The sequence below is a fragment of the Conger conger genome, chromosome 6, assembly GCF_963514075.1.
Source record: "Conger conger chromosome 6, fConCon1.1, whole genome shotgun sequence".
In the NCBI taxonomy this organism is placed as follows: domain Eukaryota; kingdom Metazoa; phylum Chordata; class Actinopteri; order Anguilliformes; family Congridae; genus Conger; species Conger conger.
Genome location: NC_083765.1, coordinates 42,867,029 through 42,883,618, shown reverse-complemented (window position 1 = coordinate 42,883,618; position 16,590 = coordinate 42,867,029). Strand labels below are relative to the sequence as shown.

At 47.7% G+C, this 16,590-nt stretch overlaps 1 protein-coding gene across 2 annotated transcripts in view; it reads left to right on the top strand.

The window, feature by feature from the left end:
* Positions 1-16,590, top strand: part of necab2 (N-terminal EF-hand calcium binding protein 2) — a 183,304-nt gene that overhangs the window by 82,165 nt on the left and 84,549 nt on the right. For both annotated transcript variants that reach the window (XM_061246264.1, XM_061246263.1), the window contains exons 6-7: positions 9,657-9,793; positions 11,012-11,136. In XM_061246264.1, coding sequence (XP_061102248.1) covers positions 9,657-9,793; positions 11,012-11,136 — 262 coding nt within the window. The remainder of the gene's footprint in view (positions 1-9,656; positions 9,794-11,011; positions 11,137-16,590) is intronic.

Genomic DNA, 16,590 nt, shown 5'->3' with positions numbered 1-16,590 from the left:
CAAATGTGCTCTTCTGCATACCACTCTTGTAATGTGTGGTTATTTGCATTACTGTCACCTTCCTGTCAGCTTTGACCTCTGACCACTCTCATTAAGAAAAACATTTTTGCCTGAAGAACTGCTGCTCACTGGATGTTTTTTGTTTTTCGCACCATTCTCTACAAACTCTAGAGACTGTTGTGTGTGAAGATCCCAGGAGATCAGCAGTTTCTGAGATACTCAAACCACCCTGTCTGGCACCAAAAATCATTACTCGGTCAAAGTCAACAATTTTTTATCCCATTCTGAAATTTGGTCTGAAAAACAGCTGAACCCCTTGACCACATCTGCATGCTTTTATGCATTTAGATGCTGCCACTGATGAAATACTTGCATTAACAAGCTGGTGTACAGGTCTACCTAATAAAGTGCTCTGTGCGTGTATGGTAACTGTGTTTATTTCTGAGTAGTAAAGTGCGTGGGTGGGAGCTCCTGGTGGCTGGAGGGTGGAGATTGCAGCCGGGGGTCGAGGGAGGGGGGCTTGCCATCCTGACTATCATACGGGAGTTTATTTCCCCTGAGTGGAGTAGCGCGGCTCATCGCTAACGACCTCCGTTATTAACCTCCTCCAGCAGGCCCTCAGCCTCAATGGAGAGGCTCTGGGCTCTGTGACTCCTCTGTTCAGTTCCAGAGAAGAAGAGGCGCCACGGAGTCCTTCCCACAATGCCTGGATTCATCGCTCACTTCCCTTCTGTCACCCGTCTTCCTTTCTTTTCTTTTCTCTTTCTTTTTCTTTTTGTTTTTTTGTGAGAAGGGAGGCTATTCTTTCTGCAGATGCTGTTGAACAGTTTTTTTGTCTTGCAGAATGCATTAAAAAAAGGGGGCGCTTTCTGTTCCCCTTATTCGATTCTCTAAATTGCGGCTTTTTAAACTTTTTAACCCCCCCTCACCCCCCACCCCCCACCCCCCGCAGTGTCTTTTGAGTCATTACATCATTACATGAGCCGGAAAAAAAGAAGGATTCACACTGCAGCTCTCAGGAGACAGATGTGAACAACCATCTGTACCTTTATCAGAGATGTGCTGCAGTCAGGGCTCCATTGTGCAGCAAACTTGTTATGAAGTGAATACTTTTATGGAAAAATATATATCCACCAGTACGCTTCATTTATAAAAGGCTTCACATTTGAAGGCTGAACTACAAACCCACCTTTGTAGTGTCCTTCGCTCTCAGAATCTCGCAGAGACGGTGGATGTACATTTCTGTTCTTCAACGATCACATTTCCCACATGCACCCTGAAAGTGCAGTAATGTTCTGTTTGGTACAGATCAGTATGTTTTCCAAGCAAAAGAGGTACAAATTAATTCTATATTGTTGGCTAGGGGTAAAATTTTATGTACCTGTAGGGTACCACCCCAGCGACAAGCATTCATACCTTTTTAGCCCCTTTTCTTACCTGAGAGTGTTTACATCTGGACAAGCACACAGTCATAGCCTGGATCTGTGAGGGTGCCTGGTAGCTCAGCATCCTTGGGGTTTGGATGCGATGACCCCCTGCTCTAAGGGTCTGTTACCTGGCACATACTGTGGTTGACCAGATAAAGGTGTTCATTATACGAATGCCTCCCCTTGTCTGGTTTCCTGGGTCTGAACTGGTTTGTGGTCTTTAGGGTGGAAATGGAAACTAGCAGGACACTGCAGTGCCAGGCCTGATGAGCCCGGGGTTACGAGCGTGAAGACCTGAGGTGGCTTCTTAATCATGTTCTTCCAAGCGTGTGACAGTGAAGGTGACTGTCCTAAGCCCTCGCAGATCCGTTCTGGATCATTACCCAGATTAGGCGTAAGCGGTCCGCAATCGCAGCCCATTTCTGCGGCGGCGGGGAGCAGGAGGGGGAGGCGGGGCGCCCCTTTTTCCGACGGTTGTCCCCGAGGGCACCGCAAATTCCCAGCGGGGAAAAAAACACGAGATTACAGGGACCCGCCAAGGTCAGACCGACTATAATCAGGAATCTCATTTCCCATCTCTGTGGATGCTCAAGTGTTCCCCACAGGCGCAGGGAGGGCTGAGGGTCCAGGCCTCCTTTTCTACAGGGTGAGTCGATTTAAATTCCCTCCGGAATGCTCTCCCGTTCAGCGGTGAGCGCTCCCGGCGGACGGTTAAGTATGTGGGACATGGGCACACAAAGGAGGCCAGCGTTCCTCCCGCTCCTCTCTGGCTTTCCTCATTTTCCTGCCGAGTGGGGATCTAATCCCCGGCTGGTGCAATCCGTCTCTCTGCTCACTGCGGCACGGCGAGGGCGGAATCCGCCATTATCTCCCCAGCCCAGCCCCCTACCACGCTAACGCTATTCTGAGTGAATCCCCTCCTCTCTCTCTCTCTCTCTCCCTCCCTCTCTCCATCATCTCCCCATCCCAGCCCCCTGCCACACTAACGTTATTCTGAGTTTCTGAGTGAATCCCCCTCCTCTCTCTCTCTCTCTCTCCCTCCCTCTCTCCATCATCTCCCCATCCCAGCCCCCTGCCACGCTAACGCTATTCTGAGTGAATCCCCTCTCTCTCTCACTTTCTCTCTCTTTCTCTCACTCTCTCTCACTCTCTCTCTCTCTTTCTCTCACTCACTTTCTCCCTCTCTGTCCATTCTACACTCTATTCCTCTCTCTATCCATTCCTCATTCCATTCCAATGCATCTCTTTCTCTCTCTGTCAGCCTCTCTCCATCCTTTTTCTTCAATTCCTCATTCTCTTCCTCTCTCTTTCTCACTCACACTCTCCATCTCCTTTCTCTCTCTCAATTCATCATTCCGTTCCTCTCTCTCTCGCTCTCCCTCCCTGTCTCCCCATCCTTCACTCTCATCCTTTCTCTTTCTCTCTTGCTCTTGTTCTCTCATTTCCTCCCTGTCCCCCCATCCTTCACTCTCACCCTCGGGGGAGTTGTCCCCTGAATCCAGCTGTGAAAGTTAGTTTTATGGCGCTCTCGTCCTCCTTAACCCAGTGAACCTCATCGCGTCTCCCAGGTCACTCGTCACGCGTTCCCCCTGTTCTCTGAGAAGCGGTATGAAAGGATCCTCCGCTTTTTTTCATCTGTGCCAGCGAGATGTTGAGCCCAGGGAGAACCGTCTCTTCTTTTTGGATGGGGCTTTGATCAACTCCGTCTGTCTGTTCTTCTTACCCCGGGCTACAGCCCTTGTGTTTCATACGTCTGCCGCTTCATACCCCGGCTTGGAGCCGCGGCATCAGTGAAGCCGGGCTCACTGCCGCCAGCCAGACTATTACTGGCGCAGTGAGCAGAGGGTACGGCCGAATGTGTCTGTAGCAATGTAGGTCGTGGTTTACCAAGTCAATCAAAACTAGTTTAGGGGATTTAAAACTAATTCTAACTGTTAATTCTAACTTTGTTCTGTCCAATCTGAAGTCATCCTTCAGAAAGGTCCACTGATGTGGAGTGTTTGAGTTTGGGGTCAGTTCAGAAGTGTGGATCAGATTATAAACACTGTTTCCTTTGGCCCATCATTATGTTCCCAGTGAGGGAGTTGACCCACACCCTCAGGTTCACCTGTGACATCTTCCTGTAGTGCTGTAATGGCAGCCTAGTGTAGCCTAGTGGCTGAAGTGCTGGACTGAGTCCTGGAAGGTTGGCGGTTCAAGCCCCTGGGTAGCCAGAGTCAGATCAGTCCAATCAACGGTGAGTCACTTTGGATAAGAGCATGAGCAAAATCACGAAGCTAACGATTGCTGTATTGTAACATTTAGCGCTATAGTTGTATTTATCGGGCAGTGGCGTGTTGTCTGTTGGACGACCGACGCTCAGTAGTTGTTGATTGATTTTTGGGCGAGTCATTACCTCTATGGAAAGACAGATAACAGAAACGCTAGCAATGGGCATACAGTCTCGCCAGCTGTATTCAGACTCCAGTGTCGGACCGAACACCTGCTGTAATCAGGAGATGTTGAGTGACGGGTGTTTGACAGGTGCGCCTGCCGCGGGGTGCGGAGGCGGGCGCGGGACGAGGCCACCTGCGCTCGGCCGACGCCGTCGTTAAAGAGGCGCACCTGCTGAGCGCAGACAGACAGGTACGACACCTGCGCTCGCTCAGCGCTAGCGTGAGCCGCCGGCCGCGCGCGATAAGAAAAGTCACGGGCGGTTTCTCGCCGCGGCGCGGGCAGCTCTTCGGAGGATCAGACGCCGGCGGACATTTTGAGGAGCAGGTCTCGGCGCCGCGGCCTCCCTCTCGAGCAGCCCTCCTCCGCTCCTCCGCCTCATTAAAATGGCGTTACGCGCCGCGCTTACACTTGATCTATTTTGAGCCGCAAACTTTCCCCCGGCCCAGACGCCGAGCGCCCGATCGGGGCTTGAAAGAAATTAATTGTATCCTAGCAACAGGAGTCAAAATGTTACTAAGCAACAGCGTTTTACTGTACGCGGGGACCGTGGCGGGCAGCTCGAGATGAGAAGCGGGAACTTCGGGGGAGAGACAGCCGTGCGATTGTCGGAGAGGTGCGGAGAGGTGCATATATGCGGGGGTGTAGATATTAGCTTTAGTGTAGTGTGGCAGCAGGAGTTAATTACAGTGATGCATCTCCACACCGTGCCCCAGACAAGAGAGATACTGCCCTCTCTCACCTCGCTGTCTCCACCACTCTTCTGGGGCTCTCTCTTTCTCATTCTCTCATTCCCTCTCATTTGCTGTCTCTCTCTCTCATTCTCTCATTCTCACTCATTCCCTGTCTCTCTCACTCTCTCTTGTCTCTGTGTCTCATACTCTTTCTCTCTCTCTCGCTCTCTCTCTCTCTCTCAGTTTAATTCTTTATGCTACACAGGAATTAATGCCATTTCCCAAATGATCACATTAAGTTGCAAGGGGAGAAAACACACATTGAAGGACTCTCCCTTTCCCCAGACACATAAACGCAGACATGTGCGCACACACACACACACACACACACGCACATACACATGCCACAGACACACACACACACACACACACACACACATATACACATACCACACATGCACAGACATACATACACACACATACACACACATACACAAACATGCACACACGGCCATACCACACATGCACATACACGCGCACATATACACAAGCACACACCTCCCAATTCAATTTGCATTCACTTTTATTGGCATGACATACATTCATGTCGCCAGAGTCTGTGTGTAGAAACCATTGCTGTGGCTGCAGTGTTCAGTGCAGTGTTATTGATTTATATGACAATAAATAATAAGTGGGAACTACTGCTGACAACACACGTATACTGTATAATATTTACAGTTATTACATAGACTAATACGTAAGAAGACTAATAATAACGACATTGGCTCAGGAGGTAAGAGCAGTCGTCTGGCAGTCAGAGGGTTGCCGGTTCGATCCCACCCTGGGTGTGTCAAAGTGTCCCTGAGCAAGACACCTTACCCCCAAATGCTCCTGACGAGCTTTGCATGGCAGCCAATTGCTGTTGGTGTATGAATGGGTGAATGAGAAGCATCAACTGCACAGCACTTTGGATAAAGGTGCTGTATAAATGCCATCCATTTACCATTCACAGCAGTATTGGTAAAGAGAGAAGATAAAGCTGTTACACTAGACACCTGGAGTGTCTATGGTGCAGTTTTGGTGATGTTTTGTGGAAGTGTGACACACCTAAAGATTTTACAGAGTCCTTGAGTTCATAGAGGTGAACACCTCGCTCTCAAAGAAGGGTTGTGTGATCTTTGTTAAAAAAAATACTAACTAATATATGCAATGTGTGGCAACAAAGGTATCCCCCTGAATGAACACTCTGAAATCAAGTGACAGTGGAGGTAAATTTTTATCCTTCAAGGATCAAATTTCCCGAATGTAGCCTTTGTACAGTATCGTACAAATGAATTATATATGGCTGGCATTTGTACCTTTATTTCTGAGAGTGTAGGTACTGTATTCCACAGACCCAAGGGAGGAATGTGTGGTAAAGACACTGGCAATGGCATAACAACATAACATAACATACAGTAATATAACATAACATGACATAGTAACATAACATACAGTAATATAACATGACATGACATAACAACATAACATAACATACAGTAATATAACATAACATGACATAACAACATGACATAACAACATAACATAACATACAGTAATATAACATAGCATGACATAACAACATAACATAACACAGTAATATAACATAACATGACATTACAACATAACATACAGTAATATGACATGACATGACATAAGATAACAACATAACATACATTAATGTAACATAACATAACATACAGTAATATAACACAACATAACATACTGTAATGTAACATAACATAACATACAGTAATATAACATAACATAACATACAGTAATGTAACATAACACACAGTGATATAACATAACATGACATAAGATAATAACATAACATACTGTAAGATAACATAAAATTACATACAGTAATATAACATAACATAAGGCTAAATTGTATCTAGCACCGTATCAAGCCTGGTCTTAAAAACCTCCAGTGTCTCTGCCTCCAGTATATGTCCTGGCAAGCTATTCCATACAGTGACCACTCTCTGTGTGAAAAGATGCTTTCTAATATCTGTGCAGAATTCATCCTTTGCAAATATAACATAACATAAGATGCATGCATTAAAATGGAGCTATAGAACAACCCAAAAACAGACCTTGTCAAATAGCTTACCCTTTGTTAGCGTTAGCTGACCCAGCATTAGCAATAGCTTACCCCTGCATTAGCGCTAGCTAACCCAGCAAATGTGCGTTGTACTGTGTGTGTGTTTGTGTGTAGTGTGTGTGTGTGTGTGTGTATGTGTGAATTAGGGGGGTTGTGGGGGCGAGGGTAAGAATAATACCAGCTCTCCCCTAAAAAACCACTAACAACAGCAGCATCTGAATCATAATTGTGGGTTGCTGTCTTATCCTGGCAATTTTAATCATGCAGATAATTTATTTTTTATTTTTCAAAATTACGGACACAAGGTCGGGCGTGCAGTGACGACAGGCCTGTTTGTCCTCCGCATGGTGGGCAGAACACATCTGTTTCAGCACAATGCCCTGCCTACGTAAACCCCCCCAATCCAGTCCAATTTCTCCCCAAAAAGACAAACCACACCCCCGCCCACTACAGCACACAGAGCAGCTGCCTCCAGTGTCACACCTTTAAAAGGTCATTATGCTATATTTTCATTATATTTTTCAGAAACTCCATATATGTGCAGTATACACTCTGTGAGTTGAGTTGAGTTGTGTTTATTAGGTATTTACTAGACTTATTTTTTAGGCTGTAGCCTACCCACTTATAGGTTTGATGCGTTGTGTATTCAGGGATGCTCTTCTGCATACCACTGTTGTAATGTGTGGTTATTTGCATTACTGTCACCTTCCTGTCAGCTTTGACCAGTCTGGCCATTCTCCTCTGATGTCTCTCATTAACAAGGTGTTTCTGTCTGAGAACTGCTCCTCACTGGATTTTTATTTTTTTTTGCACCATCCTTTGCAAACTCTAGAGACAAGTGTGCTTGAAAGTCACTCAGATCACATTCCCCCCCCCCCCATTCTGATGGTTGACATGAACATTAACTGAAGCTCCTGACTCGTATTTACATCATTGTATGCATTGCACTGCTGCCACACAATTGGCTGATTAGATAATCGCATGAATAAGTTGGTGTAATAAAGTTAAAAAATGTTCCTAATAAAGTGCTTGGTGAGTGGACTAGATGGGTGATGCGCGGCAGCCATTTTGTGCCAGAACACTCACCACTCACCAGCTGAGGTGGAGAAGGAGAGGACGGTATATTTCACTTCCCAAACGGGCTGTAGAGTCTATTTGGCCAATAGGGGGCAGCACTGCAGGAACGTTCATTTTACCCAAGCCCTATAAAGACAGGATGAAATGGAGGTTAGAGCAGCACTAGCTTCCGAGATATGGCGTATGTATACGTGTATACACGAGTGGAACAGATCTCTCGGGGAGATATTGAAGGGCGGGGAATTGGTCTGACTGACATCAAATGAGGATGCGCGCCACTGTGTGAAAAGTATTTTGATTGGAGGGAAAATTTGCAGTCATTTGATCAACATACATGCAATATAAAATCTTGTTTTCCAGGAAGTGAATGGAAATAAACATAGGTGGGAAAACATACTGTGCATTGCAATATTATATCTTTTTTGGAATATATAAGTAGTGTTCGTATGGTTTTGACAGATGAAATTGAGGAAAAAGTGAATTTTGATTTCAGCGTCTTAAATCCTTGCAGTGTTTCATCTCCCACATGATGCCCCATCTCCCTCCCAGTCCAGCGTTGAATTAAAGCCCTGTTTTTCTCCTTTTTATGGGAGATCGGTATTGCATGACATGCATTCTGGGAGCTAATCGGATCACATGCTCTGTGGAAACTGCATTTTACTCAATGTAAAGCTTTCAGCTTTCAAATCTTCCTCTTTTAAAAGCTTTTTTCTCCCTGACGGTGGTATAATGAAATTAACATTGTCTATTCTCTATCTTCCTCCCCCTCTCTCTGTCTATTTTTTATCTCTCTGTCTCTTTCCCTCTCTCACTCTCTCCCTCTCTCCCCCTCTCTCCTTTTCTCTCTCCCTCTGCCTCTCTCTCCCCATCTCTCTCCCTCTCACCCTCTCTCTCATCCTCTCTCTCCCTCTCTCTTCTTCTCTCTCCCTCTCTCTCCTTCTCTCTCCCTCTCTCACTCTCTCCCTCTCTCCCCCTCTCTCTCCCTCTCTTCCCCTCTCTTTCTCCCTTTCTCTCTCCCCATCTCTCTCCCTCCCACCTCTCTCCCCCTCCCTCTCCCTCTCTCTCCCCCCCTCTCTCTCCCTCCCACCTCTCTCCCCCTCTCTCTCCCTCTCTCTCCCTCCCACCTCTCTCCCCCTCTCTCTCCTTCTCTCTCCCCCCTCTCTCTCCCTCTCCCTCTCTCTCCCCCCTCTCGCCCCCTCTCTCTCCCTTTCTCTCTCACCTTCTCTCCCCCCTCTCTCTCCCCATCTCTCTCCCTCTCTCCCTCTCTCTCTCATCCCCCTCTCCCCCTCTCTCTCTCTCTCTCTCTCTCTCTGTTGTGACTGTGGGAGAGGGAAGTTGGCCAGTGGGGGGTGAAGCTTTGGGGGAAGTGGTTCTGAGGGTGGGGAGTGTGGGAAGTGGATTGCGGTTCAAAGTAAAACGCTGAGTTCAAAGGACGCTGACAGGTCACACATAATCCCTATTGGACTCTGAGTATAAAACGTATAAAACTCACCTTGAGTTTGCACTGAACATTTCACTTCATGGAGAACTCCATCATGTAACTGAATCAGTTTTTGTTGGTGGGGGAGGTTGCCAAAAATGGCACTTAGTTGCTTGTCTGAAAGTGGCGTACCTTTAACCAACCTGGAGCTTAGACCCAGAGCCTAGGCACTGCAGGTTTACGTCGGCTGTTTTACAGCAAACGTCCTGTAACCTCCACCTTCATTCCTGCCACCATCTTAGGCACTCACAGTGCACCTTTCACAGCTCCTTTAACCAGTGAGAGGTGCACATTTCCTTCTGCAAACTGGCTGCCATCTTCTTAAAGAGCATCAACCATGACACCAAGGGAGTGGTTTACGAAATTCATAATGTTTTGGACAAATCTGAAAAATACCATTTTTTTGTAACTCTCTCCAGGTCTACGAACGAGGGTCCAATGTGGAGCAGTTTGTGACCCGCTTCCTGTTGAAGGAGTCGGCCAATCAGATCCAGTCCCTGCTGAACTCTGTGGAAAGCGCTGTGGATGCCATCGACGAACAGCACAGCCAATCAGGGTGAGCTTTGCATCGTCCGGAGGCGGGACTACTGAGCCGCGTTCCTGCCGTTTAATTGGCCGGGCACTTGTCCTGTATTGGCTGCTTCATCATGTGGAATTAGTCTGGAAAAGTGTCGCTTTGTTGTTGGGTATCGCGTCGGCCATCTTCTCTCTCGAACGACAACAGCAGCGTCGGTGGAGTTGGGCGCAGGGCGGATGACTGTCATACTTTCCTCTTCAGTATCTCACTGTGACAAAGAAGAAATAATTAATCTCTCTGATTGCTAATGAAGGATTAGTGTGATAATTAATTCACACCTTCACCCATTTATTCCCCCCGCCCCCCTACCCTCGGGTGCTTTTTTATTCCCTCCTCCCCCCTTTGTTTTTTTCCACTTTCTAGGTACCATGACTTTACACAGTTTTGCCATAGCAACGGTGACAAATTGCGTCAACTGTCATAGCAAAACTCTGCAGCGCACAGCGTTACTAATCGTAAGAACGGCTGGATGTGGCTCAGACCTAAATCTGGAAACTCTCTCAACCTACCCCGTCCTCTCTCTCTCCTTCCCCCACCATCAGGATATTTTGTTACAGGATATCAAAATGTCCTGATCGTGGATTTACAATAGGATTTACAATCACATTGTCACAAAGTGCTAAAGTCCCCCCTCTCTCCCCCTCTCTTCCTCCCCCCTCTCTCCCCCTCCCTCCCCTCTCTGTCTCTCTCTCCCCCTCCCCCTCTCCCCCACCCCCCCTCTCGCCCCCTCCCTCTCTCTTTCCCTCTCTTTCTCCCCCTCTGTTCCTCTCTCCCTATCCCCTCACCCCTCTCTCTCCCTCCCTCCCCCTCTCCCTCCCCCCTCCCTCTCCCCCCACCCCCTCTCCCCCCTCTCTCTCCCTCTCCCCTCCTCTCTCTCTCCCTTTCTCCCCCCCTCTCTCTCTCCCTCTCCCCCCACCCCCTCTCCTCCCTCTCTCTCCCCCCCTCTCTCCCTCTCTCTCCCCCCTCTCTCTCTCCCTCTCCCCCCCTCTCTCCCTCTCCCCCCGCCCCCTCTCTCTCCCTCTCTCCCCCCTCTCTCTCCCTCTCTCCCCCCTCTCTCTCTCTCCCTCTCGCTCCCCTCTCTCTCTCCCCCCCTCTCTCTCCCCTCTCTCTCCCCTCTCTCTCCCTCTCTCCCCCCTCTCTCTCTCTCCCTCTCTCTCCCCACTCTCTCCCCCCCCCCTCTCTCTCTCTCTCTCTCAGGCCGTACCCCAGTAAGACCAGCCCGCGTGTGCCAGACACTCGCTACGCGCCACCGGTGCCGGACTACCCCCCCAATAACCGGGTCAGCGCCAGAGAGAGTGTGAGGAACATCAGCACCGCCACAGGTCAGCTCCTCCCTCCCACCTTGTGACAGGTCTGTGTGGCCAATCAGCTGCAGGGAGAGTGAACGGCACACACACAAACTCAAAGCCCAAAACCCAGGCCTTTAGTGTAGTGGCTAAGCTACATGACTGGGCCCCAGATGGTTTTTGGTTCAAGCCCCAGTGTAGTCTGGATAAACTCTGTTGGGCAGCTGTTGGACCCTTGAGCAAGGCAACCCAGATTGCTCCAGGGGGCATTGTCCCCTGCTTAGTCTAATCAACCGTAAGTGACTTTGGATAAAGGTGTCTGCTAAATGACTGTAATGTCATTTGTTGGCTCAAACAGATCAAGCTGTGATAGGATGTGCTTTTGTTAAGGGCCTGATGAGATGAAGGCAACAGAAGCTGAGCCCATCGCATGCATGTGCACAAGAACAGCTGCTGTCCGCGGTCCTGTAGGCCTCCCTGTCTGTAGAGGGAACAGGCACAGCTGCTGTCCAAGTACCAGTAGGCCTGGACAGCGCATTGAAAACCATTAATTGGGAATGCAGTGTGTGTGGCTGTCAGGCTTATATAACTCTTCTAGTTCCATTCGCGTGGAATACAATTGCTAAGTTTTCTAAGGCGCACTGGTCAACAATTATCCGTGACGGAAACACGACAGACTGATAAAATATCTTCAGTTTCAAGCGCAAGTAGAGAGCTTGCGTCATCCTCGGTGTGCTGTCAGAATTTCAAGGCTCTGTGAGAAATGAAAAGTTTATTCAAAACGGCGCACCATTGAAACAAATTCAATGTTTCGCAGTAATGAGGAAGTTTTTCCTCACTCATGTCTCCAAAACATTTTGGTGATATTTTTCAGAAGCACTGTATGTGTGACTGTGGGGTGCACAGCATGTATAACACACAATGTGTCCTTGTGACACTTGACAAATGCCACTCAATAAAAGCAAGTTAACGTAGGCCGCCTAACATTCTCACGGGGACAATTATCTACTGTTATCTATTAAGTGTTACATTACCTACTGTAGCCGTATACTAATAGCAATATGCACTTAGTGTGTGGCAGTGACATACTATAAGAGCCAAATGAATCTATTTTAAGCCTCTCTGATGATTTCTGGCCAGTTTATTATTTGTTTCTGGTGTCCGATCACAGTGATGGAGCACCGAGTGTAAAATGGAGGGCAGGATCCAGCACTGCTGCCGTCTGCACGCGTGGATTAGTAATGTTTGCTTTTCATTGACATTTCCCAGCAGCGCTCCTGCGTGGAGCTCGTCCTCGCTCATCGTTTCAGTTAAACAGGTCTACATTAATATTTCAGCAAACAGCCGTAGCTGTTTTAATGGGGCCGCGGGTAATCTCTCTGTTTTGAATGCGGAATAATTCTGCATGAATTCACGCTCCAGGCAGTAGTTCCGCAAACGGAGAGATGCTCTTCTGTGAGAGAGAGAGAGAGAGAGAGAGAGAGAGGGAGAAGAGCATGATTCTCTTTGAAGCTCAGCTGTGATTTCATTTCATCGCCCTGTCTCTTTCAGCTACTTTCACTCTTGCCCTCCTCTCTTTTCTCCCTTTCTCTCTCTCAATCCTTCTCTTCTAAATTTCTTTCTCGCTAATTCTTACTCTTCGACATATGGAATGTGGGTAAAAGGAAAACCTTGCTCAGAATGTGTTGTATGCAGTGCTGGCTGCGGTGAGAAATGAATATGAAAACTAAGAGCAGACTGCGTGTGGCATGTGGCCAGAATAAGCCCTTTTGACATTAATAGCTTAGTTTATTGAGTATATATTTTCAAGCTTACATTGAATCTGAACCTCTCACCCAGTCACTGTGCTTCCAACTGGCCTACTGCAGTACATTATGACATCATTGTGACCTCACATTTAGGCATTATCGGACCCTTCGACCCGAGCAGGATTATCATCCACAGTGACAGAACGTGTGCTGGATGAAGCCGTCGTAGCAACCAGCCCCTGAACCTCAAAGCCCACAGTAACGGTCTGAGGGAAGAGCGAAATGAGCCCAGAGCTCGCACACAAAGAACGCCTCTTTGAACCGTTAAAAGTTGCTGTCGTACGCAGATCCGGCCTTGAGATAAGCAGGCAGACTTTGTTCTTTCTGTCATTTATAAGTTGAGAAAAGTCTCCCCCACCTCTCTCTTTCTCTTACTGTACTTCTCTCTCCCTCTCTCTCACGCTCTCTCTTTCTCTCTCCCTCTCTCTCACGCTCTCTCTTTCTCTCTCCCTCTCTCTCTCGCTCTCTGCTGAGTCAGTCGGAGGACCATGTATTACCTATCAGGACCCGGAGGGGGGGGGACTCAGTAGTCCTCTCCTCTAGTCTCTAAGCAATAAGTCTCTCGCCTGTAATAAAGTTGTAGTAGCATTGTAATAGAGGTGTAATAGTTCTGTAGTAAGGGATCGTGTCAAGTCGAATCTCATTTGTTCCCCCATGCAGTCCATCAAAAAGAAACAGTGGAAAATGAGAACATAGTAAATGAGTGCAGGTTTTTCTCTCTGGGTAGTGGCACGTCTCTCCCTTCTTGCTGCTATTTTAACTTCATAACCCTTACCCTAACCTAAACCCTAACCCTTAACCTCCTAACCCCAACCCTTCCTGCTCCGAACAAACATTGGGGACAGAAAACCAGTGCCTCACACAGCTACTATAAAGATGAATGGGCTAGCTCTCCACAGCCAGAACAATACAAACTGATCTTAGGCACTGAGCAAGCTAGGCTTCATAAGTATCCAAATATCAGTCTCCTCTTTCCATTACATGTGCGTAAAGTTCTGTGTGCTCCAGCTATCCTTATTTAGTGTATTTACTGGTCTTTGTAGCAGCACACTGTAAAAAAAGATTCTTGTTTCAACTTTCAAAAGTTAGTACCTGAGCTACCTTAACATCTTCAGTGAACATGAGAAGTTGTTGACATTAATTAGTGCTAATTTTAAGGCAGCCTGGCACAATTATTTTTTAAAGTTGAAAACAAATACTGCAGCAGGCATGTAACTGCAGGCAATTTTTCCACTGGCCTGTACACACGTGACCATAGAAGGCCTGATTCCTGGTCTGATTTTTTCATTTGGGTTGGCATTTCAGTGACAGGGATAGGGGGACCAGAGTACTTACTCAGCATCTCATTCCAGGCTGTGACAGGATATAGTCATGTTAATTACATAGTAATGAAACTGAAATTACCCAGTAATCAGCTTACAGAGTGGTCAGCTTAATATTTGTGAAGAGTTCCTCAGCCACAGGGTTAGGGGAGTGTTGGTAATCTCCTGTGAAGACTCCTCTACAGCTGCATCACCAATCTCTTATTTATTATTTCTATTCAATTTCAATGTTATTTGTTTCACACTTCTTACAGAAGACAGTCACAAAGACACCAAACAGAGTCGCAGAAGAGCGAACACCAGACCTGAACCCCCAAAATAGCAAGCGAGTGAGCGAGTGAGATAAAAATAAATCCATAAAATAAAACCCTCAAACAGCGGGGAGAAAACCCCCTCCCCTCATGGGACGAAATGTGGAGAGGAACCCGCCTATAGTGGGGGAGTACATCCTCCGCTGGCCGGCGAGGCTACAACAAATATAACAATGTCTTAACAAATAGAACTGGGTGGACAGATTTAGTTAGTTAATATCCGTAAGTCCATAGGAGGGGAAAAACAGGAAACCGTTTAGAGAGGCATGGTGATGCGTCAGCAGCTCCAGGATGTGTGGATGTGGACCAGGCTGTAGCGGTCTATAACCTCCTGGGGGAGGGCTGGAGGACTGGCGGGGGGTGGGGGGGTGGTGTGAGCTGAGGGCAGGGCCCAGGAAAGACAGAAACAAAAGAAGAAGAAGGTGAGGCTCTAAGATTTCACACGGAGAGTGGAGGAGCCCGGGTGCTCAGGTGCGTGGAAGCTGAGCGGAGGAGACGTCTAAATTTAGTGCTGCAATGTGACAGGCTGGTCTCTCATCGGAGGGAGGGAGACGGCGCTGTCGACGCAGAGATGAGAAGAACCGCCCTTCAGCTCCGCAGCACGACGCCTGGCGCCAAGCCCGTCTTTTCTTCTTCTTTAATTTTTCCTGACTAAAGGCGAGTCGTTGAGTCCTGTGCTCATCTCTCCTGCTCCAGAGACACACGTGTGGTAATGGTGAATGGACTGCATTCATGCTGTTATCCAAAATGCTTCACAATGAATGCCTCTCATTCACCCATTCACAGACACACCTTACAGTGAAAGGCTGTCCATTTATTATTTACACACGTGTGTCAGACATTATTACAGGGTGAATCTATTTTGTGCAAGTGCTGATTTTATAAAAGTAGATGTTAAGGGTCTGGGGTGTTTGGGGTGTTCCCTCCGAGTTGTGGACCCCAGGGGCTATATGCAGTGTGTGTGTGTGAGTGTGTGTTTATGGTGTGTGAGTGTGTATGTGTGTATGGTGTGTGAGTGTGTATGTGTGTATGGTGTGTGTGTGTGTGTGTGTGTGTGTGTGTGGGTGTGTGTGTGAATGTGTGTGGGTGTGTGTGTGTGTATGTGGGTATGATGTGTGTGTGTATGGTGTGTGAGTGTGTGTGTGCGAGTGTGTATGTGTGTGTGAGTGTTTGTGGATGGTGTGTGTATGTGGGTGTGTGTGTGTATGGTGTGTATGTGTATGTGAGTGTGTGTGTATGTGTATGTGTATGTGTATGTGTGTGTGAGTGTGTGTGTGTGTGTGTGTGAGTGTGTGTGTATGGTGTGTGTGTGAGTGTGTGTGTATGGTGTGTGTATGTGGGTGTGTGTGTATGGTGTGTGTGTGTGTGTGTGGGGGGGGGGGGTTAACACATCTGTCTCTGCGTATGCTCCCATGACTGATGGAGCTTTGATACACACTGGCTGAGAGCCATTAATCTGTCAGCCATCCACCAACTCTGTCCTGGCATTCCTGTCTCTGCCTTTCTCCCTCTATCGCTCTCACATTCTCCCACCCGCTCTTCCTTCCGTCTTTCTCTCCCCCTCTCTCTTTATCTCTTTCCCGTTGATTCTCCCTGATTTCTCATTCTTCTCTCTTCCCTTCTTTCATATTCTTTTTCTACTTCTTTTGTTTCCCAGTTCTTCACTCTCTCTGTTCACTCGCTCTTTGACATGAGCTTCACAGCCACACGCTGGATCCCCACGGCCCTGCCTGCACTTTTAGCCCATTTTATCTCCTTTTCTTCCACAAATCAGCTGCTAGAGTCAGCAGTCTGTTCTACTTGGGCCAGCATCACGAACAGTAGATCCGCTGTGTAAATTCAGTCCATTTACCGTATTTTGGCTTCTTTGTTGTATTGGTAAATATTGTGAAAGCACGCTGCAGTACATTAATAGAGTTAAACAGTAAACACGTATCGCTGCTGGCTGATCTAGAGGGGGTTCACTGTGCTGGGAAGGTTCCCAGAACTCCCGCCCCCTCCCCGTGTCTCCGCGTGAGCCCGCTTGTGGTGTTTACGTGCCCGCCGATC